The 21,103-nt window shown below is 35.1% G+C and overlaps 1 protein-coding gene across 7 annotated transcripts in view; it reads left to right on the top strand.

Annotated features, from left to right (window-relative positions):
* Positions 1-21,103, top strand: part of FER (FER tyrosine kinase) — a 164,506-nt gene that overhangs the window by 94,491 nt on the left and 48,912 nt on the right. For 5 of the 7 annotated variants that reach the window (XM_071448684.1, XM_071448689.1, XM_071448687.1 and 2 more), the window contains 4 exons: positions 648-770; positions 16,273-16,329; positions 17,569-17,684; positions 19,300-19,394. In XM_071448684.1, the coding sequence (XP_071304785.1) occupies positions 648-770; positions 16,273-16,329; positions 17,569-17,684; positions 19,300-19,394 (391 nt within the window). Of the gene's footprint in view, positions 1-647; positions 771-16,272; positions 16,330-17,568; positions 17,685-19,299; positions 19,395-20,412; positions 20,626-21,103 lie in introns of those variants that run through there. The other 2 variants (XM_071448690.1, XR_011682566.1) reach the window with 2 other exon arrangements.

The raw sequence follows: 21,103 nt of genomic DNA, 5'->3' as shown, positions 1-21,103 counted from the left end.
AGCAGGAGACTTTATTGTGTTTCACAATCAGCTGCAGGATCCTGCCCGACTTCTCTTTTAAGCCTGTGCATCACCTACCTTTGTCTCTAGCTCGTTTAGACATTCCTGATAAACTCTTTTTACAGACCAATCATGCATTCTATACTCTATGCCAGGGATTTACTAATTTTAGGAGTCAATAAATGAAGGAAGATGAGATTAGGATAGTATTGTGTATCTCCTGTTTGTTTTATCGCTTGTTGTATTTTATCATATAGATTTTTTAGTTTGTTTGCTGTAATTTTTAGAAATAAATAAGGAGTTTGTGTTGTTTTTTCTGGTTTATAATATTTTTATTTCACTCTGTAATCATTTTGATTTTAACTGGCTTATCTATTTAAATTAAGAGTTAAAATAGTTATTTTATCATATTGCGTTAAATGACTGATGCAGTAATTTTGCATTTATTAATTTATCATTTTCATAACTATCATTCCTGTTAAGTGAGTATAAATGCTACTCAATAGGTCAGAAACAGAATCTAAAATAACTCTATTTTTTTTTCCTGTGTTGTTATTAATGAAGAAAGTTTGGTCAAGCACTTTCACAGTTTCTTGTTCAAATTATTGCTTATAGAAAAATAAGTTTTTCCTTTTGCCTCCATACAGAATCAATATCGTTTTGAGGGAACTGGGTTTCCAACTATTCCTCAGCTTATAGAACATCATTACACAACGAAGCAAGTTATTACGAAGAAGTCGGGTGTTGTTCTGCTTAATCCTGTTGTTAAGGTAATGCATACATTCCAGAACCTTTATTTGACAGACAATAACTTTGGGGGTTTCTGTTACTATTCAAATAAACTTCTATGGAACTTCTCAGAAGATTTTTCATTTTTATTTATTTTGTGACTCTTTTCTTGATCTCTATTAAACTTCTCACCTGTGTGCAATACATTCACTTAAAACAACTCTCCATCCTGATTCTTACCATGAATTTTTGCTATTTTGAAAGAATGGCATTCAACTTCTTATCAAGTATCCTCATACTTTTATTTTTGGTTTCACATTTGGATTTCCCTACTAAGTAATTCAAAGTAGTAGTTCATTGCCTTACCTTTTATAAAGTAAAAAATCTATTTTATACAATGGAGAAGGTCTCATGAAATTTTGGAAGACTTACGACAACTGCATTTTGTCCCTATTTTATATTGCAAAAATAAGTTAGACACAAGAAAGGGTACTGATATTCCAGCATCAATGAAAATTTGAAACAAAAATTTACTTTTTAATCAGGAAGGTATTGCAGAAAGTCTTTCAGGATGGAAATAAAAAGGACTAAATATTAAACTGTATCTGTGTTTTAAGAGTCTCCTTGACTTCTTCCAGCAGTTTTACAGTTAGTATTTATCTAGCTGGTATTTCATTCATAAGGCAACGCCACTTGTATCTTTGCATCTCAACTATGGGTAAGCCTTTTGTTCTTCATATATTTATTTTTTCAAGACTGGTTTCAAGCCTGTGTTCATCAAAATTTCAGGAAGTATGACAATTTATATTTCACCATTAGTTACCTACTCTAGGGTCCTAGTTCTTTCCTGCTAATAATCCTAAGAAAGTCAAGTATGTTCTTTTTCTCAAAATTGCATTTAATCTGCCCTTAACTATTCTATATAATTTAAAAATTTTAAGAATGGGACATTGTAAATACATATTTTAGGTTAATATCTTGGTGATTACCAAACTGATGCTTCATTGAACATAAGTTACTGCTTACATTCTTTGTAGATCACATGAGAAAGCATAGGACATTAATTTTAATGTGTAATTCTTTTTGATATAACTGGTTTAAGCTACAAATAGGGGGTAGTCAAGCTCAAAATGAAATTTTTTTGAGACTGTTTGCAAATTTCTCTCTCTCTTTAATACCGTGCTTGTTTTAAATGTGCAATGCTTTTTCTGTTTTCTGACTGTACATAATGTGAGAGCAGCCCTGTTTTAGCAAATGTAAAACAATAGTATAGAATATTATCACTTAATCTTAGTTATTGTCTGATAAACTGGAACACCTTATCTGTAAAACAGCATTCATTTTTCATTCTCTTTTGCTTACTTGGACGATAGGGGGTTTCTTACTCCTTCCTTTTTTGTTTCATTTTGTATTTTCTCTTCATAGAGTTAAGTTTTAATTTTACCATAGGCTTATGTAACTATAGCCGAATAATTTTTCTAGTCCCTATCTTATTGAAGAAACATATTCCCAAAAGACATTCCTGGTCATTTCACCATTACCGCTCCGGTGGCAGCAGCGAATTCCCCCGCAGGAAGCAGCTCCGACCGTTCTCCAGAGCTGAGAGAGCAAGATGGAGCTCGCAGCTGCCCCAGCCCTCCTTATTTCCAGCTCAGTTCTTAGGGTATCTGTGCCCTTCCGAGATAAATCCTCAGATAAGAGAGTAGCCAACCGCACCTTTCCTGGGACAACTTCTTTTTTCTTTTAAGTACCTGGTCTTTATGTCTCTTAGCAACAAAATGGGAAATAATTCTCTACGAGAAAGATAATGAAAGGAAAACCCCAAAGTTCCAACAGGCCTTTTGTTTTTCCTCTATTCAGAGGGAAAATGAAGTGAGTCCACTCCTCCCTGGGTTTGTTGACTTGAGTTTGTATCAACTAAGCTCAGTATTAACTAAAAATTAGTGGAAATAATAGTATTTCCTCTAGAATTGTGTTAGTTGGTAGTTGATCTGAGGTGCAGTGCACAGCTATTTCAGTTACTCAGATTTGCCAAAAATTATGCAAGTAATTGGCATCTATCCGTAAAATCCACAGGCTGCATCTGTTTTTTCATATGACTGACCATGTCCTGGTGTGCATCAGTCTTAATATTCAAGAATACTTTCTTTGGGGTTAGTAAACCTTTCTACTTCCATTCTGATATGTTATGTGAAGTAATGGAAAGGGTGACTGTTAGTACTAAGAATGGGTGACAGGAAAGTGAATGTATAGATTTTTTTAAATATACATGTTGCAATTTCATGTAGGGTTTCATGAATTTATGTAATAGGATGTCAGTTTCTAGAGCTACTAATACTTGGTGTAAAGTAAAAGCAATGTATAGTATACTTAGTGCTTCCTGACCAGCAGCTTGAGCCAAACAAGGCAGTGTTGAAAAGGGTGTTAGCTACATGATTTGAATTTTTTAAGAGCAACAGTTCTCAAAAATATTTAAATTGTTTTGGCTTGAGCCATAATTTTATGGTGGTTTTACTTCTCCCATATGATAGAAACTATTTGCTGTACTCCGAAAATGTACTTCAGAGTTAAGCAAAAGATTGTTGTGAAATTTCCTTTTTAATTTGCATGGAACTCTGGCTTTCCTATGGGGAAAGTGGACACATTTCAGGTCGTTTTCAGAAGTAGCATATGCACTCTGACACCTAGTGTTGGAGGTAATTTATGCATCATGTGCTATTACCAAGATGTCTTTAATCATTTCCTTAAAGTTCATTTGGCATCTGCAAAGACTGTTTTTGCTTTGTTCACATTATAGCTGCAGAGCAGTCATTGTCATTTCATGTAATCTTTAATCTTCTTATGCAAATTGCTGTCCCTGTAATAACCTATTTAGAAACTGAAAGTTAAATAGGAAAAACTTCACAGCAAAAAAAAAAAAAAAAAAAAGTTATTCTTTTTAGTTTGCTTTTGCTTTCCTTCCTTCCCACAGTCATTTATCCTCCTTTACTATATTAGTAAAATTAGTGTTCACCTTCTGTGATGTTGCCCTTGAAAGGAACAGGCTTAATTTTGTCACAAAAGGCCTGTCCCATGTCCCATTTCATGTAGACTGAATTACCTGCTTGGAATTTTAATGATTGTGTAATAATAGAATTTAAATTAGAAAAACTGATGGCATTAAAAAGATATTTGCTAGTAACTTCTTAAATGGAAAAGTGTCATACTTTTTTATAATCTCCTTGAAAAAAGTGTGCATTATGTTCTTCAGGTTGTTATTGATGGATTGACTGGTACACAGCTGCTGAGTAACTCAAAGCACACCCAAGGACTTTATTATATAAAAATGCTGTTTTAACCATACTGGATGTATTTTAACCTTCTAAGACCTCCTGTTTTGGAGGTTGATAGATTTCTTGAAATATAATTCCTTTTTATATTTTTACAGATTACAACACCTGTATTAAGGTGTGAATGTGCTTCAGTTTGACTACTAGAAAAGAGAATGATCAAAAAAATAAGGGATACCATTTTTATTTAAGTGTACCTGTATTGAAGTTTTCATTTGGATCGTAAATACACCTTTGAAGCAGATCTGCTCAGGATGCACAGCTGCTCATGGGAGGGAGTTCAGTTTAGAGAACCAGGAAAGAATTAGCCTGAAATTATGCTTTTCTCCCAAATACATGTTTCAGATTCTGAGCACCAATTGATTTGCTCTGGAGATCTGCTACTATTTCACTAGTGCTGAAATACTCATGGTATATGAATGCTCTGTAGTTAATTCAAATTCTGAACTTATGGAAAAAATTAACTGCTGCTTTGTCAGATGAGTTAAGCCATGTGTTTGTTGCTAGTAACTTTAATTTTAAAATTCTGGATCTATTTTTATGTGACAAAGAAGCCTGTGATATGGTCTGATATGTTTTGTGTTCATAGGAAAATGATAGATCATAAATGATGAGGTGAAAGAACAGTGCTGAAAGAACAAACTAATTTCTTATTAGTGTTTCTAGTGCTGATAAATAAGTTTGCAAGTGATAATTTTCTGCAGATCTGATGCTGTCTTGCAAGGTATGAATGTATTGATGAGTTAGACTTGGAAGGAAATTCTGAAGAGCTATAAATTTAAGTTAGATTTTCTTCATGAAAATTCATTAGTAAAAATCTGAAATGATGCTAATTTTTTCTTCATGGGTTTTCTGGGTGGGTTTGTTTTATTTTAAAAAAGCAAGCTGAGGTTCACTGTTGCAGACAGCACATGTGCTTAGAGTACAGGTAGTGTGTGCCCCTCAGGCCAGCAAAGCACAGGAGGAGGAATTGAAGGAGGCTGCTGAACAGTCTCAGTTTCAGGGAAGCATTCTTATGCCTGCTGGGAGATACTGAATAGAAACAAGGAGACTTACAAAGGCCAAGTTTATCACAAAGTAATGCTGTCACACAATTATAGATGCTCATTTCATGGCTGGAGACAATTAAGGTGCTGCAGAGGGAAGCAGTGGCAGTAATGGTGCTCCCTGTGGGGAAGATGATCTTGAGTCTGTTTGACCTGAGGACAACTCTTGAGGAGCAGGAATCCAAAAGACAGAAGCAGCCTGTAGCAGGGAGTGATGCAGTTATTGCAGCTCTACCTTGGCTAGATCTGCAGCTCCAAAGAGGATTCCTGTGGCACCCTGGCTTACCTGTGTGATGCCCACCAATTTGGCCAGGCATTCTGTAGAAATGCCAAGAAGCACCTGGTGGTAGTGATCTTTGGGTGTTGGTTTTTGGCCTAAAGCTGTAATTTTCATGGGTGTGGTTAAAGTCTAATACTTTAATATATTTTATATTATAATATAAATATAATAATATATTATAATATATTTTGCATTTTCAAATGTCAAAATATATCTTCAGTTTTCTTTAAGGAAATTGATCACCATTGAAAGTGCGTGTTTATAATATGCAAAACACGTACTTATAGGAAATTAATGTATTTATTGTATGTGCACTAAATTAATCAATTGATTAATTTATTGACATTTGAGAGCAGAGTTTCATATCATAACATTAGAGGTACATTTCGTTACATTCTCATTCCTTCAGAATTTGGAGAAGTGTCACAGGATTTGCTTTTAACATTTTTTAGCAGAGATTATTGCAATATTTCTGTCAGATAACAAAAGGAATGCATCATCCTTAATGGTGGCCTGTACTTGTCAAGGCATGTCATCCTGTAGAGAAAAGGGAAAAAAGAGAGTAATTTACTCTTTGTGCTAACAAAGTACTGAACCAAATTTATGTATAGTTTCAGGTATATTGACTAGTTTCAAAATTGAAAGGATTTATTTTCTCAAAAAATCTCATTAAAATGCTTTATAATAATGGAGGCAGATAAGACTACCTGAACAAAGAGTAATAAGGATTGTTTTATATTCAGTGATCAAAGTTTTTTATAGTTTTTTTTAGAGGCCATGGCAATAAACATCTGCTCTGTTGAATGTTTCTGGTTCAGTCTTGTTTTTCTGGTATTTCTTTCCATGATTAGGTTTAGATTAAAATTGAAAGATAAGCCTCCTAAAGGGTGTAAGCATTACGCTCAAACCTAGAAAAAAAAGTATTTTATCAAGTAGATGAATTTCATTTTAACAAACACAATGTAATTTCTGACCAATTTCATAAAGAAAAATCTCTGTCGTTAAAATTTTAAATGAAACCTCAGCAACATGTGCATTCCTACTTTCTATACAACTTTCATATAAAAAAATTACAGAGTGCCATACTGCTGTGTGGAGTGCAAATTGAATAAAATGAGTTATCTCAAACACAACTGAAACAGTAGGAAGCAGAAAAAATAAGTAAAATTTACAAAGCAAGAGATGGAAGGAAGCCATTTGTTCTTAAAAAAAATAAAAAGGTATATTGTTAGGAAGGGGTAAAAATTACTAAATGAAAGATTTAAGATGAATTTTTTTGATAACTGATAGCTAAGAGAATAAACTACTTCAATTAAAGCATCCTTCATCAAAGATTATTTAGATTTACTAGATTTTGCTGCTGTTCATTTGGCTATACATGTGAAAATCAAAGGATTGACTGTGTTCTGTAATATTCTGGGTATAAATTGTGCCTTATAGAGCACTTTTAAAAACTAGGCCTTTTATCAGAAGCTTTATAACCAGATGTTAATATAGTGCAATAAAAAATTATATTGGAATTGTATATGATTGCAGCAGCTTTTCTGCTGAACTAACATACTTGGGGTTTTTTTATGGATTCTGACTTCTTCCCCATATTTGGAATTCAGACGTTCCTTAATAATTATTTTCTATTAGACTGTGAGTTGTAAACTTCTTGTAGTCCTCTAATTATATTCTTATTCCTGTTTTCACTAGTGCAGTCAGGATGACTTTAATGCAGATAATGCTTTGAGTTTTCAGTGTTTTCATAGTATGTGGCTGACAAGCACATAACCTTCCTTGAGCATTGGCTTTCATGGGTCAGAAAACACAGTTTAGATTAAGAATAGGAATGAGTGTCTGTGCTCTTAAATTCCTTTGTAGAGTTGCATTTGTTAAGTAGCTTGTGGTTGCTTAAGTATTTTGGCCTCCACCAATTTAAGTGGAACAAAATGTTAAAAAGGAGCGAAATTACATTTCAGCTGTGGAGGAATAAAGGATACACACAAAAGGAGCTACAGGGTAAGAAGGGTACATTTTTCTTAAATCAGGTTAGTGCATCTGATGTATCTAATAGTGTCTGAATTCTCAAGAAGATCTGTTTATTTAAATGTTGATTAAGGAAGAATTCAGACGTGAGAATAGGTAAGGCTTCAGGATTCCTTATTTCAAGGTAAATACTGTACTTAGCCTACTATTGAGAGTAGTGCATGGATTTCATGCTCAGTTCATAATGAAGTAAATGCTATTACCAATTCTATCCTTTCTGTCGCTTGGATTTCTTCCTAATAGAGTTGCCAATGATTTACACAGTGTATTACTAAAATCAAGATAGCCCCCAGAGGGTGGTGACCAGTTGTGCAAAGTCTAATTAGAGGCCAGTAACTCCTGCTCTACCGCTAGGGTCAGTCATGTATCCAATCCTTCCCTCATCCACTTCTTCATTAACAAGCTGGGTGATGGGGCACTAGCAGTTTTACTGATGAGACCGCTCTTGGAGGAGGGGCTGATATACTAGAGGGTCAAGCTGCCATCCAGAGCAGCCAGAAAGGCTGGAGAAATGGGTTTGACAGGAGCCTCATGCAGATCAACAAGGTGGAAAACAAAGTTCTGCAACTGGGGGAGCACAACTCCAGGCACCACAACATGCCTTCACTTCAAACATCTTCCCCCTTCCTTCTTTTTGAGCAGCTTTATATGCAAGGAGTGATGCTGTATGGTATGGGATATCCCTTTGGTCTGTTTGGTGTCAGTTGTCTTAACTTTCTCTCCTCACAGCTACTTGTACAGCTGCGAGAAGAGGTGGTAAATTCTTCAAAACATTCATGTTCACTGTTTACATTTCATGTTTAATTTTAGAGAAGGATGTGCACACATGCATATCATAAAGATTGCTTCATGGGTAATCATCTTTGTCAAGAGAATACTTTAACATGTACAACCAAAATATAACGCCAGACTAGCTACTGCGAACAAAATGACCCCAGCCAGAACCAACACAGTAACAAAGATTACTGCGTAATCTGTCTGTAGAATTTGTAGATTCTACAGACCACACAGGACAATCTTGTCACTAATACAGGAGAAAAAAGATTGCTGAAGACAGCATTTAGAAGATTACTAAAGTAATAATAGAATCTGCTAATATCTAGCAGAACCATTTGGTGTATTTGCTGCTTCCCTTTGTGTGTTCTTCATTGATCAGCTTTTTTTTCTGCTGCTAAGAGATTTTCCATTGCTTTTGCCATCTGAATAATGAGTTGGTGGTATGTGAGAAAATAACCAGTATCTTGTTAAAGTACTGTATGCATCTGATGTAAAAAACCCAGTGCAGCATGTTCTTTTTAAACTCTTGGCATCTATGTAGTGTTGTATGACTTCTGATTCAAAGCCAACATCTTGCTTGGAATGCAGGCCAAGCTCACTGGTACACTGAAATACCATAAGTTAAGGCTACAGTTTCCTTTCTGTGTGGCTTTGCCTTTTTCATGTCCTCTCACAGTCACAAATTAGCTAATACAGCAGATTATTTGAAATTTAGACAGGTTATTTCTGTTCCAGCTCAGTGGTTTTAACATGCTATCTGAAGCTTATGAAAGACAATGCAAAATGAACACATGTGGCTAGAAAAACATAGAATGAAGAATCTTGGGGTTTTGGTTTGAAGAAAATAGTAATTTGGTGGAAGGTCTAATTTGGAACTATAGCACTCTGAAAGGTATTGCATGCTGACCACTGAAACTTAGACATTATTTTTGAGGGATGAATTAAGCCTTTCTCTTCCTGGGGTAAAGAAATCTAACTGGAAACAACTGGATATGGGACTAAGTATATGGCTAAGTGTCTTATATAGTTCAAGGAGACTGTCTTGGACATTGTTACAAACACCTGTAGTTCCCCCAAGCCCATTTGACATAACCTTTTCATATGTGGGTGGAAGTGAAAATGTGTTTGTACATATGTGAAAATATTTTAGCCTATTTTAATAATTTGAGTGTTTGGGGAGGGTGTTGTGCATGCATAATGTGACTCTGCTTTTCCATTCCTCTCCGTTTAAATTACATGGAATGTTTAAATGAAAAATCACGTTACCCCATGGTTTTGTTTGCCTTTGAGTGTTTTGTTGGTCATACCTGATCCAGAGCTGATAATTTTTCTGTTGGAATATATTTGGTTAACAGATGATTCAGAGTACTTTGTTTTGGTAGCTGAATTTACTGTATTCAGTCGAGAGGAATAGCGTGGGTTTTAATGTGCTTGAAATATAAAGGTTTTGACATAAACTTGACTTTCCTTTTCCTGTGCTTAAGTATTTCACATTCTATGTCTTTTTCTTTTCTTGGTTGTTTTTTTAAACTTCTTTATTTTTCTTTATTTCCTGTTTTTTTTTCCTGAAATATTCTTAGCATCATTTTAGCCCTTTCTTGAAAAAGAAAACATAAGTTTAGGGAAGTACTGCAAAAAAACCCTGAGGCAAACAGGTATTGTATGTTGAATTGTACAGTTGCTTTGTCTACTGATCTTCAAGAAAGAATGGTCAAAGAACAGCTGTGCAGGTAATCTGAGGTCACTTCTGCAGTTTATAAATTGCACAGTAGCTTTTCGAAATCTTACTTCTCTCCTCCTGTTATATGATAATTCAGAATTTGGTTTAGCAGGAGGGTTGAACTTCACAAGAGTTTTTATGTAGCAGTAAGAAGTCAGATAAAATAGTACTTTTTTCCCCAAGGAGCTAAACCTGTCTTTGCTATTATTCTCTTTTACAGCTCACATTGAGTTTCATCAGTGTGGCTTAATATAGTGCCGTTAATAATGCAAAGCAGCTTCCATAACAATTTTTACAGCTCATGAATCTATTCTGAAACAGTTTTAAAGAAGTTGCCAGTGAGGTTTTTCAAAACCCCTCCTGTAAAACCCACTTTTTCTTATGAAAAATCTTTCCCATCAGCTACCTTTATTTCTGTACTTAATCTGAAGGACTTGAAACACATAGTTTATGATTCATGAAATTGGTATGAACATTAGATCTACTGGCATAGGTGGTATCAAAAATAGTACTTCTCTAAAAAGACAATTTCTCATTCCTATGCTGATAAGCCCTATCCACATGTACACAGCTGTTACTTTTTTTTTGTCTGGTTCATCAAGTTCTGATAAGAGAGATTTGAATACCCATCTGATGAAAATTGTCTGCGATTCTGATTTTCTTAGCCATAAAAAGAATTTTACTCCAATTATCCTTAGTATTGGAAATGAAAGATTAACTTTCCATTTTTGTTGATGTGGAAAAATAGCTCTTAGCTGCAGTAATTCATACTACTGATATTTCCTATTTACCTTGGAAGAAGGAGAGCAAATAATACTTTCCAAAGTATTTTTGATGCCTTTTTCTGCTTAAACCATGAAGAAACAGGCATCATGTTTGTTTATGCACTTGACTCCTGAGATGTTGACAATATCCCTCTATTTTGAGTTTTTTTAGAAGAATGTTAAGGATTAATGTACTCGGATGAGGGAAAGGGGAAGGATATTTAGGTTTTTCACAAATGCCACATGCTGTTCTGGGATAGATTCTTAAGATTGGAAAGTCATATGTTTTGAGTTCTCTTAAAGCAATAAGTTTTGGTTGATTCCTTCTGGGGCTCCTTAAATTAGCTGAAGTTTCCAGCCTATAGAGTTTTTTATCCTTTTTTACTTTGCTACATCTACAGTTTAGATGAAAAACAGTGACAGTGTTTGTTATAGATACGGCCTTCTGAACTAGGAAGAGTAAATAATGTGACAGAGAACATGAGATGAGTAAATAACAGCGATGATAACAAAAAGTCTTACTTACTCCAGTGTTGGAGGAGCCTGATCAGGATTTCCTCACTCTTCCTCTTTGAAAAATCTTGCTTTGGAGTTTGGGTAAGAATCTTGGTGTTGTTTGGTGGTTCTCTGAAATTGCATACAAACACAGGTGGCTTTTTTCTCTCTCCTTTTAGAAATTGTAAGGTTTTTAGAACCAAATATTTAAGATGAGGCTCATAAATTCATACCTAATGCTCAAAACATCTGTTTTTAAAAGTTTACTTTCTAACTGCTTTATTGCTGGTTTCTAATTTGAAAAAGTACCATTTGAGGATTCTTAATGATTGAAATTGTTACGGGGAATTATAGAAAAATAATGCTAAGGGAATTTGAACACTAAGTATTAGATCATGATTATGTTTTGTATTTTATTGAAAGCTGTTCTAATTTACTGCAGATGATTTGTAAGTGTTCTTCCTGGTATAGTAATTTGTGATCTCTTTGATGTAGCTTCTCCTAATGAAGGGAGATGGGCAGAATAAAAACTGCACTTATGTATTTTGAAGATGTTTAGGGTAATAGTGATAACATTTCAGTCTCATAGCTCAGAAGAGGAAAATTGAGATTTCATTTTTTGCAGCAACCATCTGCTGTTCAAACTGCTCTTAGTGCCTTGCACACAACTCCATTGTATGCTCACCAACGTAAGGATTGATGAACAATTGAATCTCTGCTACCTGTTCAAGGTTTGAACCTTATCATGGCCTAGGGAACCATGAAACACCCTAACATTATAAAAGGAATGCTACGTATCCAGGAAAAGAATAGTGTATATCCAGAATACTTTATTTTATGAGTAAAAGGAGACATTTCTTATTATTTCTAAGTATTGCTTTTCACAATTGAAAGTTTTATTTCTTTAATTACTGGTCTGTTTGAGGTTTGGTTTTTGTCACTTACAATTAACTTCTGAAATAACTCTTCTCTTTGAGAATGCTTATCTTTGTTGAAATCAGACAAGTGTGCTGGGTGGTTGCCAGAGTCCAGAAAGATAGTCCCTGGCAAGCTGCTGCATATAAAAACCTTGTGTGTGATGTGGGTTATCAAGTGCCTGGCTATTGGGGAAGGGTAACCAAGTTCTCCCTTTTGTGAACTGTCTGGTTGATAACTTGTTTCTCAGTGTTTGACCAACAGATGTAACAATACCTCCAAAGTAAGATAAACTGATAGGATTCCCATCATCTTACTAGTAAAGCTATGCTTGAAGTGTGATGTTCATGTAATTCAGTTTCTCCTCCTGGGAGAAGCTAGAGGACAGAAATAAAGCAGAATGTGGTAAGCTTGTAGATTTCCCAAGTTATTCCATTTGGAAATAAAGCATATAATTAAGATTACAAATGAGTATGCTCAAATGCTAATTTGTGTGACTGAATTTTTCTGAAGTGCTTTTATATTCTGTGGTCCAAAATTAACAAGAGAAAAATCTGAACAAGCACAAGGTAAAGAGATAGTGATGTCACAAGAAGAGGGCTGCATCGTAAATGTCTTCCTTCTGGGTGAAATTAATGGGCATTAATAGTCTCAGGAGCTCTGTTTGCTGTCATTCAGATTACATTGATTAGGTACAAAAATGTACTGGATTTGCTCCATTTGATTTAGAAGCAACTAACTCTATTGAAATGAAAATTTCTGTGACTTGGACTCATATGCATTAAAGTGTCTGTTGATCTATACCTACATTCAAGAATATTTTTGTCCCATTTTTCTGTCACATTTCTTTTGTAACTTTCATTATCTTTTGCATACTTGATTAATCTGTAGAGTAATGGCATTTGACAACTGGGAAAATCCTTACATTCTATTCACAATCAGAATAAGGCAGTTAGAGAAGATGATGAACTTCGTGATCAGACATATTACTTTATTTCATAACCTTTGTTTATGAGTGCTAGTATTTATGCATTGATTTTGACATTGATAGGTGTGCCTTATTGATGTCTTTAATTATTGACAGCTATTCAGAGTATTGAATGATGTCATATTAAACTCAGAGCAATTCAAGTAGATTTAGTGGGACAACAAACTTGCATAGAATGTCTTGTTATTTTTGACCTTACTGTTCATATTATAGTTTACTAATTAAAGGCAATTATCTGACCAATGACACTGTGTTTTGAACACTATTTGTGTTCAAATAGTGAAGAATATCTGTTAGAAATTAATATCTAACACATTGCAAATTAGAAAATTTGGCTTGTTTCTTTTTTAATGTCAGAATTGTACATTGGCATGATGTATATGACTCTCTCTTCTGCTAGATCTTTTTCTTACTGTCTGCTGAAAGAACTTCTTTTGTGCAGTTTATAGGAGTAATATCAAATGAAGCTGATCAAGCTTTGACTAATTCAATGATTGTGAAAAATCTGGCAGAACCACAATAAATTAATAAATGAGTTAAAGTGGTATAAGGAATGACTGAAGGCTTTCATAAAAGTACAGATTAATGTACAGATGCAATGATAATAAATCCTTCAACATATAATTTGATTTCCACTTTATGTTGTTATTTTCTTTTGTTAGTTCTCTGAAGAATTATCAGATTTTTTTCCTTCATAAACAAGCTTTTGAAATGTCATATTGTCAATTTATTCAAAAAGTTATTCACTGAAGTACAGAATCCTTGTAGTTAAGCAGTAAAAAATCCATTGAATTTTAATTCTTTAAGTTTTTGGCTCTACCACACTTATTTCAATGTTAAAAACTCTTATGTTAATACCTCTAAGTATTAATTTTTGTGGGTTTGGTTTTTTTACAGCTTTCTTTGCAAATTATTTTCTTAAATTTGAGTATTATTATTGAAAGAGTGTGCAGTTTGACTGCACTTCCTATCTATTTGTAGTATAACAGCTTCTGAATGTGACATTCATTCTGCAAAAAGTATCAATTGAGATGAAGGAAATACGTTTCTTATGATGTTTGATCAGTGAGGTTGTAGTTTTAAGCAATAATCTTGTGTATAGGGGAAAAATAAACTATTGTATATTGAGAATTTCCTCCTAAGTCTCACAGTTTCCCACCCAGGGAAGAGATACAGTAAAGATTGGTTTCCATCATGCAGCATGGTAGTGTGGTACAGGAATTCTTGGGATGGGACTGAGAGGTGTTGTGTGCTGGGAGTTTGGGTTAATAGAGGCATTCAGAGAGTCACTGGAATGCACACTTGTAACATTCTACTTATGAACAAAAGCGTAGAAATCACAATAGCAATGATCCCAACCCCTTTTTAGATTTGCTGAATTCCTGTTCGACAAAAAGTCTCCAGAGAGGGTGAATCCATGACCTCCCTAGGCAGCTTACTCCAATTCCTAACCACTCTGTCAGTGAAGAATTTTTTTCTAATTTTTAATCTGAACCTCCCTTGGCACTATTTAAGGCCATTTCCTCTTGTCCCTTTCATTTGGGATGTGGCAGAAGAGACTTACTCCCACCTAGCTTCAACCTCCTTTTCTCCAGACTGAGCACACCCCACTCCCTCAGTTGTATCCTATCAGACTTGTGCTCCAGACCCTTCCCCAACTCCAGTGCCCTTCTCTGGACATGCTCCAGCCCTTCAATATCCTTTCTGAAGGGAAGGGCCCAGAACTGGACACCAGTGCCCAGCACAGGGGGATGGTCAATTCCTGGACAAATGCTTTACCTGCCATGTTGTGGTGGTTTGACAGGAAATATGTTTTCTGGGATGCTGTAGTCAGGCCAATTGGTGCTCAGATATTAATATTGGCACCTAATGTGGCCATTGGGACATTGGATCTGCCTCTGAGAACATGGGGTTAAAAACAGAGCTCTCCCCTGGGAGGGTCTCTTGGGTTTCTGTCGGGAAAGAGTTCGGGTCTCTCCCCCAGCCCAGCTGCTGGCTGGGCAGGGGGAGGGGAAAAGCCATGTGGCCGAGAGAGGTAGGCCTGAGCCTGGGGGTGGAAGGGTGGAAGAGAGAGAGAGAGAGAGAGAGAGAGAGAGAGAGACCGGGAGCCATCGGGCAGCCCCCCCTGAGAGACACAGAGAGAGAGAGAGAGAGAGAGAGAGAGAGAGAGAGAGGGTTCGGTGTGGGTACCCCTTGGCCCCAGGGGGTGAAAAATATGGGGGGACAGGTGTCCCAAAGTTGAGACTGTGCCTTTTTGGAGTGGGACGAAGCATCCTTAAAAGTCAACCCTAGAAGCAGCTCTGGTCCGTGTTCAGTGGTGAGAGCGCTGCACATGAAAGGAAGAGGTCACCACTGGCACAAGAAGGACTCCTTCTCCTCTTGATGAACTGAGGATTGAGTATTCTGAAGGGTGGTGCCGGACCAAGAGTCGATGATTTGGGGGATGTATTGTATTCGGAATTTGGTGGGGAGGAGGAGGAGATGTATTTGTGAAGTTTTCATTTTCCTTATGTGTTTCTTTTTTTTCTCCCTTTCTCTTGTAATTTAGTTAATAAATTTTTTATTTCTAAGTGGGAGCCTGCTTTGCTTATTCCTGGTCACATCTCACAGCAGAAACCAGGGAGAGGGTATCCTCATGGGGACACTGGCATTGTGCCAGTGTCAAACCATGACACGTGTTATCTTTTCAAGCAGTTGCCTGTAATATTTCCAACTTCCAAAAAAGATATGAGATGCAAATATGTGTCTTGTTGACAAGTCAGAAGATCAGTTCATTTCCATGTGCACTGAGGAGAAAAATGTGGGAGTTTTTTTTTAATTTAGTAGTAAGTTACTTTGTATACTAAAATGAAGTTTTCTTATCTAATTTTCACTTGACAAATTGTTAAAATCAGGGTGCTAAATATTATTTCCAGAGCTTGTGTGAAACTTTACATAGTGCTAATCTATCTACATACTTCCATGTTGTAGGCTTAATTTCTAATAAAAATTTGCTATACAATATCACCCACTATTTTCTTGTATAGCAAGATTTCTAAACTCTTGAACTATAAATGCTTGTGTTTAAAATTTCTTGGTATGCTTGTGATTGGGTGCTCTAAATGTAATACTTTTTCAGCTCCATTTCTGAAATGTGTCTTAGAGAAACTGTATCTTGCATATTTGCACAGACTGAAAATTCTGCTTTCCTTTTCATAGGATAAGAAGTGGGTTCTCAATCATGAAGATGTCACGCTGGGGGAATTACTGGGCAAAGTAAGTAATAAAGTGAGCTAAATAACATTTGAGTAAGTATACTGTCATCATTAAGCTATTTCTGTGTACCATTTCTTTTAAATTGCTCTGGTATGTAATTTTTATGTCAATTTTTTACACTAATACATGAGACAACCTTATGCTTTAAACAGACATAAGTCACACCTTCATCACTCAGGAAAGGAAGGCAAACATCTCCAGCAGACTTTTTTGAAGTCACATGCAGCCCCAGACACCAGGACACAGAACTGTAGTGTGTGTAGAAATTAATCAGACATAGTTTCAAAATTGAGTTGTGCTTATTCTTTGGGAAATACAAAGCTTTACTAGATGTAGGAGATCTGTAGTTTTCTTCTTGTTTCCTTCTCTTGAGGGTTTTTTTCATTGATACCAGTACTATATACCTCACAATTTCCTTCTTCTTTCAATTTGTGTCCTAATTAATTTTCCTTTTGTTTTTTATTAAATAAAAATGCATCAGGTGGAGTCTTTTATGGTATTTAGTACTTCAATTTTCTTCTATGAAAGCTAGAAAAAACCTAACTTGCCTTAGGGGTATGTTATTCACTACCTAAAATGTCTGGTGATAAAAAGATCTGCCTTCTAAAGTCTTGTCCAAATGAGAGCCTTACAGATTTGTCTTTATAGAGCAGTGCTGAGCTTGGGTTTTAAAGAAATTCTGGATCACCATACACAGCAATACATTTTGCAGTGGGTTTAATTTATTATAAGAACTAATATTCAGTGTTTTCCTTCTTCATATTTTCTGTTTTTTCTTTCTTGTATATGAGAATGTTTATGTTATTTTGGTGTGTTTTGTCACAGTTTTTGAGATCAGTTTTTGGTGTCTTCCAGACTGCAAGTTAAAAACTATTCACAAAATACAATAGTGTGAAAACGAAAGAGGGCAAGAGTAAGAATAAGAAGAACAAAGTACTATAGTCAATGTCAGTTGATTTGAAAAGGTTTTATGAGAAAATTCTAATTGCTTAATTAATGGTGTTTTTTTCCTCCTTCCAGCGAGGTCAAAACAGAACTCATATGTGGTGTCCATATAATAGATGTACTATGTCAGAGTGAATGGCTTTGATTAGGACAGATACTGAAAGAAAATCTCATCTAGCTTCATAAACACATTCCAGAGTTCTGGTCCACTTTCAGTAGCTCTCTGCATTATTTCTTCTGGCAATTCATTAAGATTTTATTTACCTAGAATGATCTTTTTTCTCCTGATTTCAGGGTAATTTTGGTGAGGTGTATAAAGGAACATTAAAGGATAAAACCCCTGTTGCTGTAAAAACTTGCAAAGAAGATCTTCCTCAAGAACTGAAAATAAAATTTCTGTCTGAAGCCAGGTAGGTTCTCCAAAATTACTCGTGGCATTTTTTTCAGTTTTTTTCACCAGATGCATTTACAAAACCTGACCTTCTGAAAAATTTAAAAAAGCAGTTGTCAAACTTTTCCTTCTTTTCTCTCCCTCAGTACATTCTGCAGCTAAATATTGGCATTTTTAGTTATTACATCCCTGGTAACTAAACATTGGCATTTTTAACGTCTGAATGCAGTAGCATTTTCACTTGCTGAAACCATCTTATTGACAAGCCATGCCTGTAAAATAAAATTTTATTGTCTTAAGTGTTTTCATTTAGAACTTCTAAGATATACCATGAGGATTGGGATAAGAAGACTGGAAATGTTGTTAGTTTAAGTATGATTATACCAGGCCTAACTCCTGCCTTGTATTCATGGCTAGTAGAGGTGATCAAATGTGCCCAGATTGCTTCTCTTAGTGGGGTATAGGCCCCATTCAGTAATTTTCTCTCTGTAAGAAGAGTTTGCTCCAGTAGAGCTTTTTTTATATTGTGTCAATCAGCATGAGATTATATGCTTATTTTTCAAATTACAGACATGACACAATGTGAAAAGCATTCTGAGTATCATCTGATGTACATAGGTAGATTCTGAGACTCCAGGGTGAGGGCTGTCTTGAGATAAATGTCATAATTTTTAAACTACCTTGCTCCTTCTTGCTTTGAGGATTCATATGCTTTAATTTCCATTCCCAGGTTAGTGTGATGAGTATTGGAAAATAAAAGATATCATCTGCATTTATAGAATGAGGATCAGCCACCCTATCTATTGAATAATTTAAAAAAACTTGTAACTTGACAACAGCAGAGATATGTCATTTTTTAAGCAGCTTGACACTAATGGGAAAAAAATGGTCTGAAAAAAATGAAATGTGTTATTTTTCGCTAAATGTGTGTGTAGGTTAGTATTTTACTCTTGATCCTTGGGAAAAAGGGAAAGAGAGGAGATGGGTTTGAGTCAGCAAATATCAGAAGGAACATTTAAGTTACAAGGTCTCTGTAGAATTTTTTCTTGCTCTTCTTTTCACTTAAAAATCATAGCATGCTGTTTTAGGCTGGAAATGTTCTTATTAAAGCATTGTGTCAAAAGATGTTAATTGTTCATTTAATTCTCAAAATTGATGTCCTTATAGTCTTCTAAAACTTATTGTATTAATTAATCTCTCAAAGTAAAATCGGAACAAGTGTTCTTTTGAACAGTGCAGCAGGGAAACATACAGACAAGCCATGTTTTGTTTTGATGTCGCTCTGCTTCTCGTCCACCACTGAAATTCTGACTATATGCAAGGGTTTTATCAGGCCATTTTTTAGCAATATATAGATAAGTTTCACATAGACAAATGGTAAAATTACAATAAGAATAATTTTTTATTTGTTAGTGAATCAGTTATGATGTTCATTTAAAACAGAGTGGTGATTGATCTAACAGATTCTATCAAATCATTGATTTTGATAACAGTAATGATATTTTTTCTTTGATAACAGTAATGATATCTTCCATTAAAGTAACATTAAAGGTTTTAGAGATTCTCCTGTAATGTTTAATCAGCCTGTACAATAAAGTTTATTAATATAATAAACTTTTTTGTGTGTTTTGCAGAATACTCAAACAATATGATCATCCTAATATTGTAAAACTTATAGGAGTTTGCACTCAACGACAGCCTATATATATTGTTATGGAACTTGTTCCAGGTAATTGGTTTTTTTCCTTTTTTTTGCAGCATATTTCCATAGGTTTCATTGTTTCCATAATGTGAAATGTATTATTTTCTATTTGTCTTATTCTGCCTTCCTATGGCTGACCTCAAAAGTCACCTGTATTGAAAATCTTTGAAAATGCTGGTTCTACTAGCTTTGGAGTGGTTGAGCTCCACAAGTCTGTTGAGAATTTTACTGTAGCCTTTAATGACAACAGAAGCTTCATTATTCTCCTGATGAGATATAAAATGTTATTTCTTTTAACTATAGAGTTCAGTAGTGAATATTAAGAAGTATTTAAAGAAACTTCACGTCTGGGTAATGTCTCAATTTTAATAACTCTTGTTTGGGTCACCTTTATTACTATACATTTTTTTCTTGACCAGAATGTATTGTTTCCTTTTAAGGTTGCTTTATTTTTGGCATTGGGTTCATTTTATTCAGCAATGGCTGGAGTGAATTTCAAATGACTGAGATGATAACAGCTTTTGGGCAATTTTACCTCTTTGTTGATTTTCTCAGCAGCTGCAAAATGTGTTGGTTTGGTAGCCTCTAGTACTGCTTAATATGCAACACTCTATTTGTTTTGTATATCACTGGATTCGTCATCAGAATTATACAGCAAGCTTCTTTAATAACCATTTTATTCAGGAAGACTGAGATTGCTTATAATTCTTGAATACTGGCTGTAGAGTGAGAGCACTGATGAAATATTTGACCTTGTGGAGTTTTCTGCCTTTATTAAATTAAATTATATTAGATTATTATATTTGTATGCACAATTAACTTTATTAAAATGGAGACTGAAAGCAGTGTCCTCGGTTTTAAGGGGTATTTTAATAATCAGCTTCTCCAGACATCTCTGAAGATAGAAGTAAATCCTGATCTTTTAACACCTTTATCATTCTGGTTCAGATTTTCCAGAGCCTTGTACAAGCTGTTGAAACATGCTAACGCAATTGAGGAGGAATTGAGTTAGAACTTTCTTCTGATTCTTATGCCTATTTTGCAGTTCAAGTCTATCCAAACATTCTTGGGATTGAATTTGCTTCAGAAAGAAGCTTCTTCCAGAGAGAATTGTTGCCCTGTTTCAATGGTTTGTAAACCCCCTGGGCTGGCTGCTCTGCCTGCACACCCAGATAAACAAGGGACTGCCTTCAAGCCACCACACTTCCCCATGTGCTCTTACTTCTTGGCACACCAAAAGACTGACCATATGAGCAGAAAACATAAGGATGCCAGAGAAATGTCAAATCACTTAGATGAGTAGAGAAGCGGCGATTCTGTTGTTTTTTCTCCTTTTTTAGTGACAAGTTTGGATGAGATGACAAAAAAATGATAGTTAATAGTGCTCTGACTTGGTATTTAATACTGCCCTTTGAGGAACAGGAAAATGGTAAACTTGTATTCTGCTTGACACTAAACTTTCTCAGTATCTTCATTGTTTTGTTTTTAATGTGTTAATGCTTGAAGGTGTTTAAGCAGTTTAACTCTGACATTCTGTTTAATAACTAAAAATGTCAAGTTTTAACTTAGAATTGTGTTCTGTGAATGTATGCCTGAGAACACATGTAATTTATAAATGTCTGACAGTTTTTTCCCTGAGGATAAAATTAGAAGTATCTCCATAAAACAAGGGATTTCTCCTGTGATTTCGGACTTCTGTCTAATGCTTGCAAATTTTCTGCCATTTTTATGTCCCA

Source organism: Agelaius tricolor, unplaced genomic scaffold (genome assembly GCF_023055355.1).
Source record: "Agelaius tricolor isolate 1412-34295 unplaced genomic scaffold, bAgeTri1.0.p SCAF_27, whole genome shotgun sequence".
In the NCBI taxonomy this organism is placed as follows: Eukaryota; Metazoa; Chordata; class Aves; order Passeriformes; family Icteridae; genus Agelaius; species Agelaius tricolor.
The sequence above is the reverse complement of the archived record's forward strand: the minus strand, read 5'-3'. Positions and strand labels throughout refer to the sequence as shown.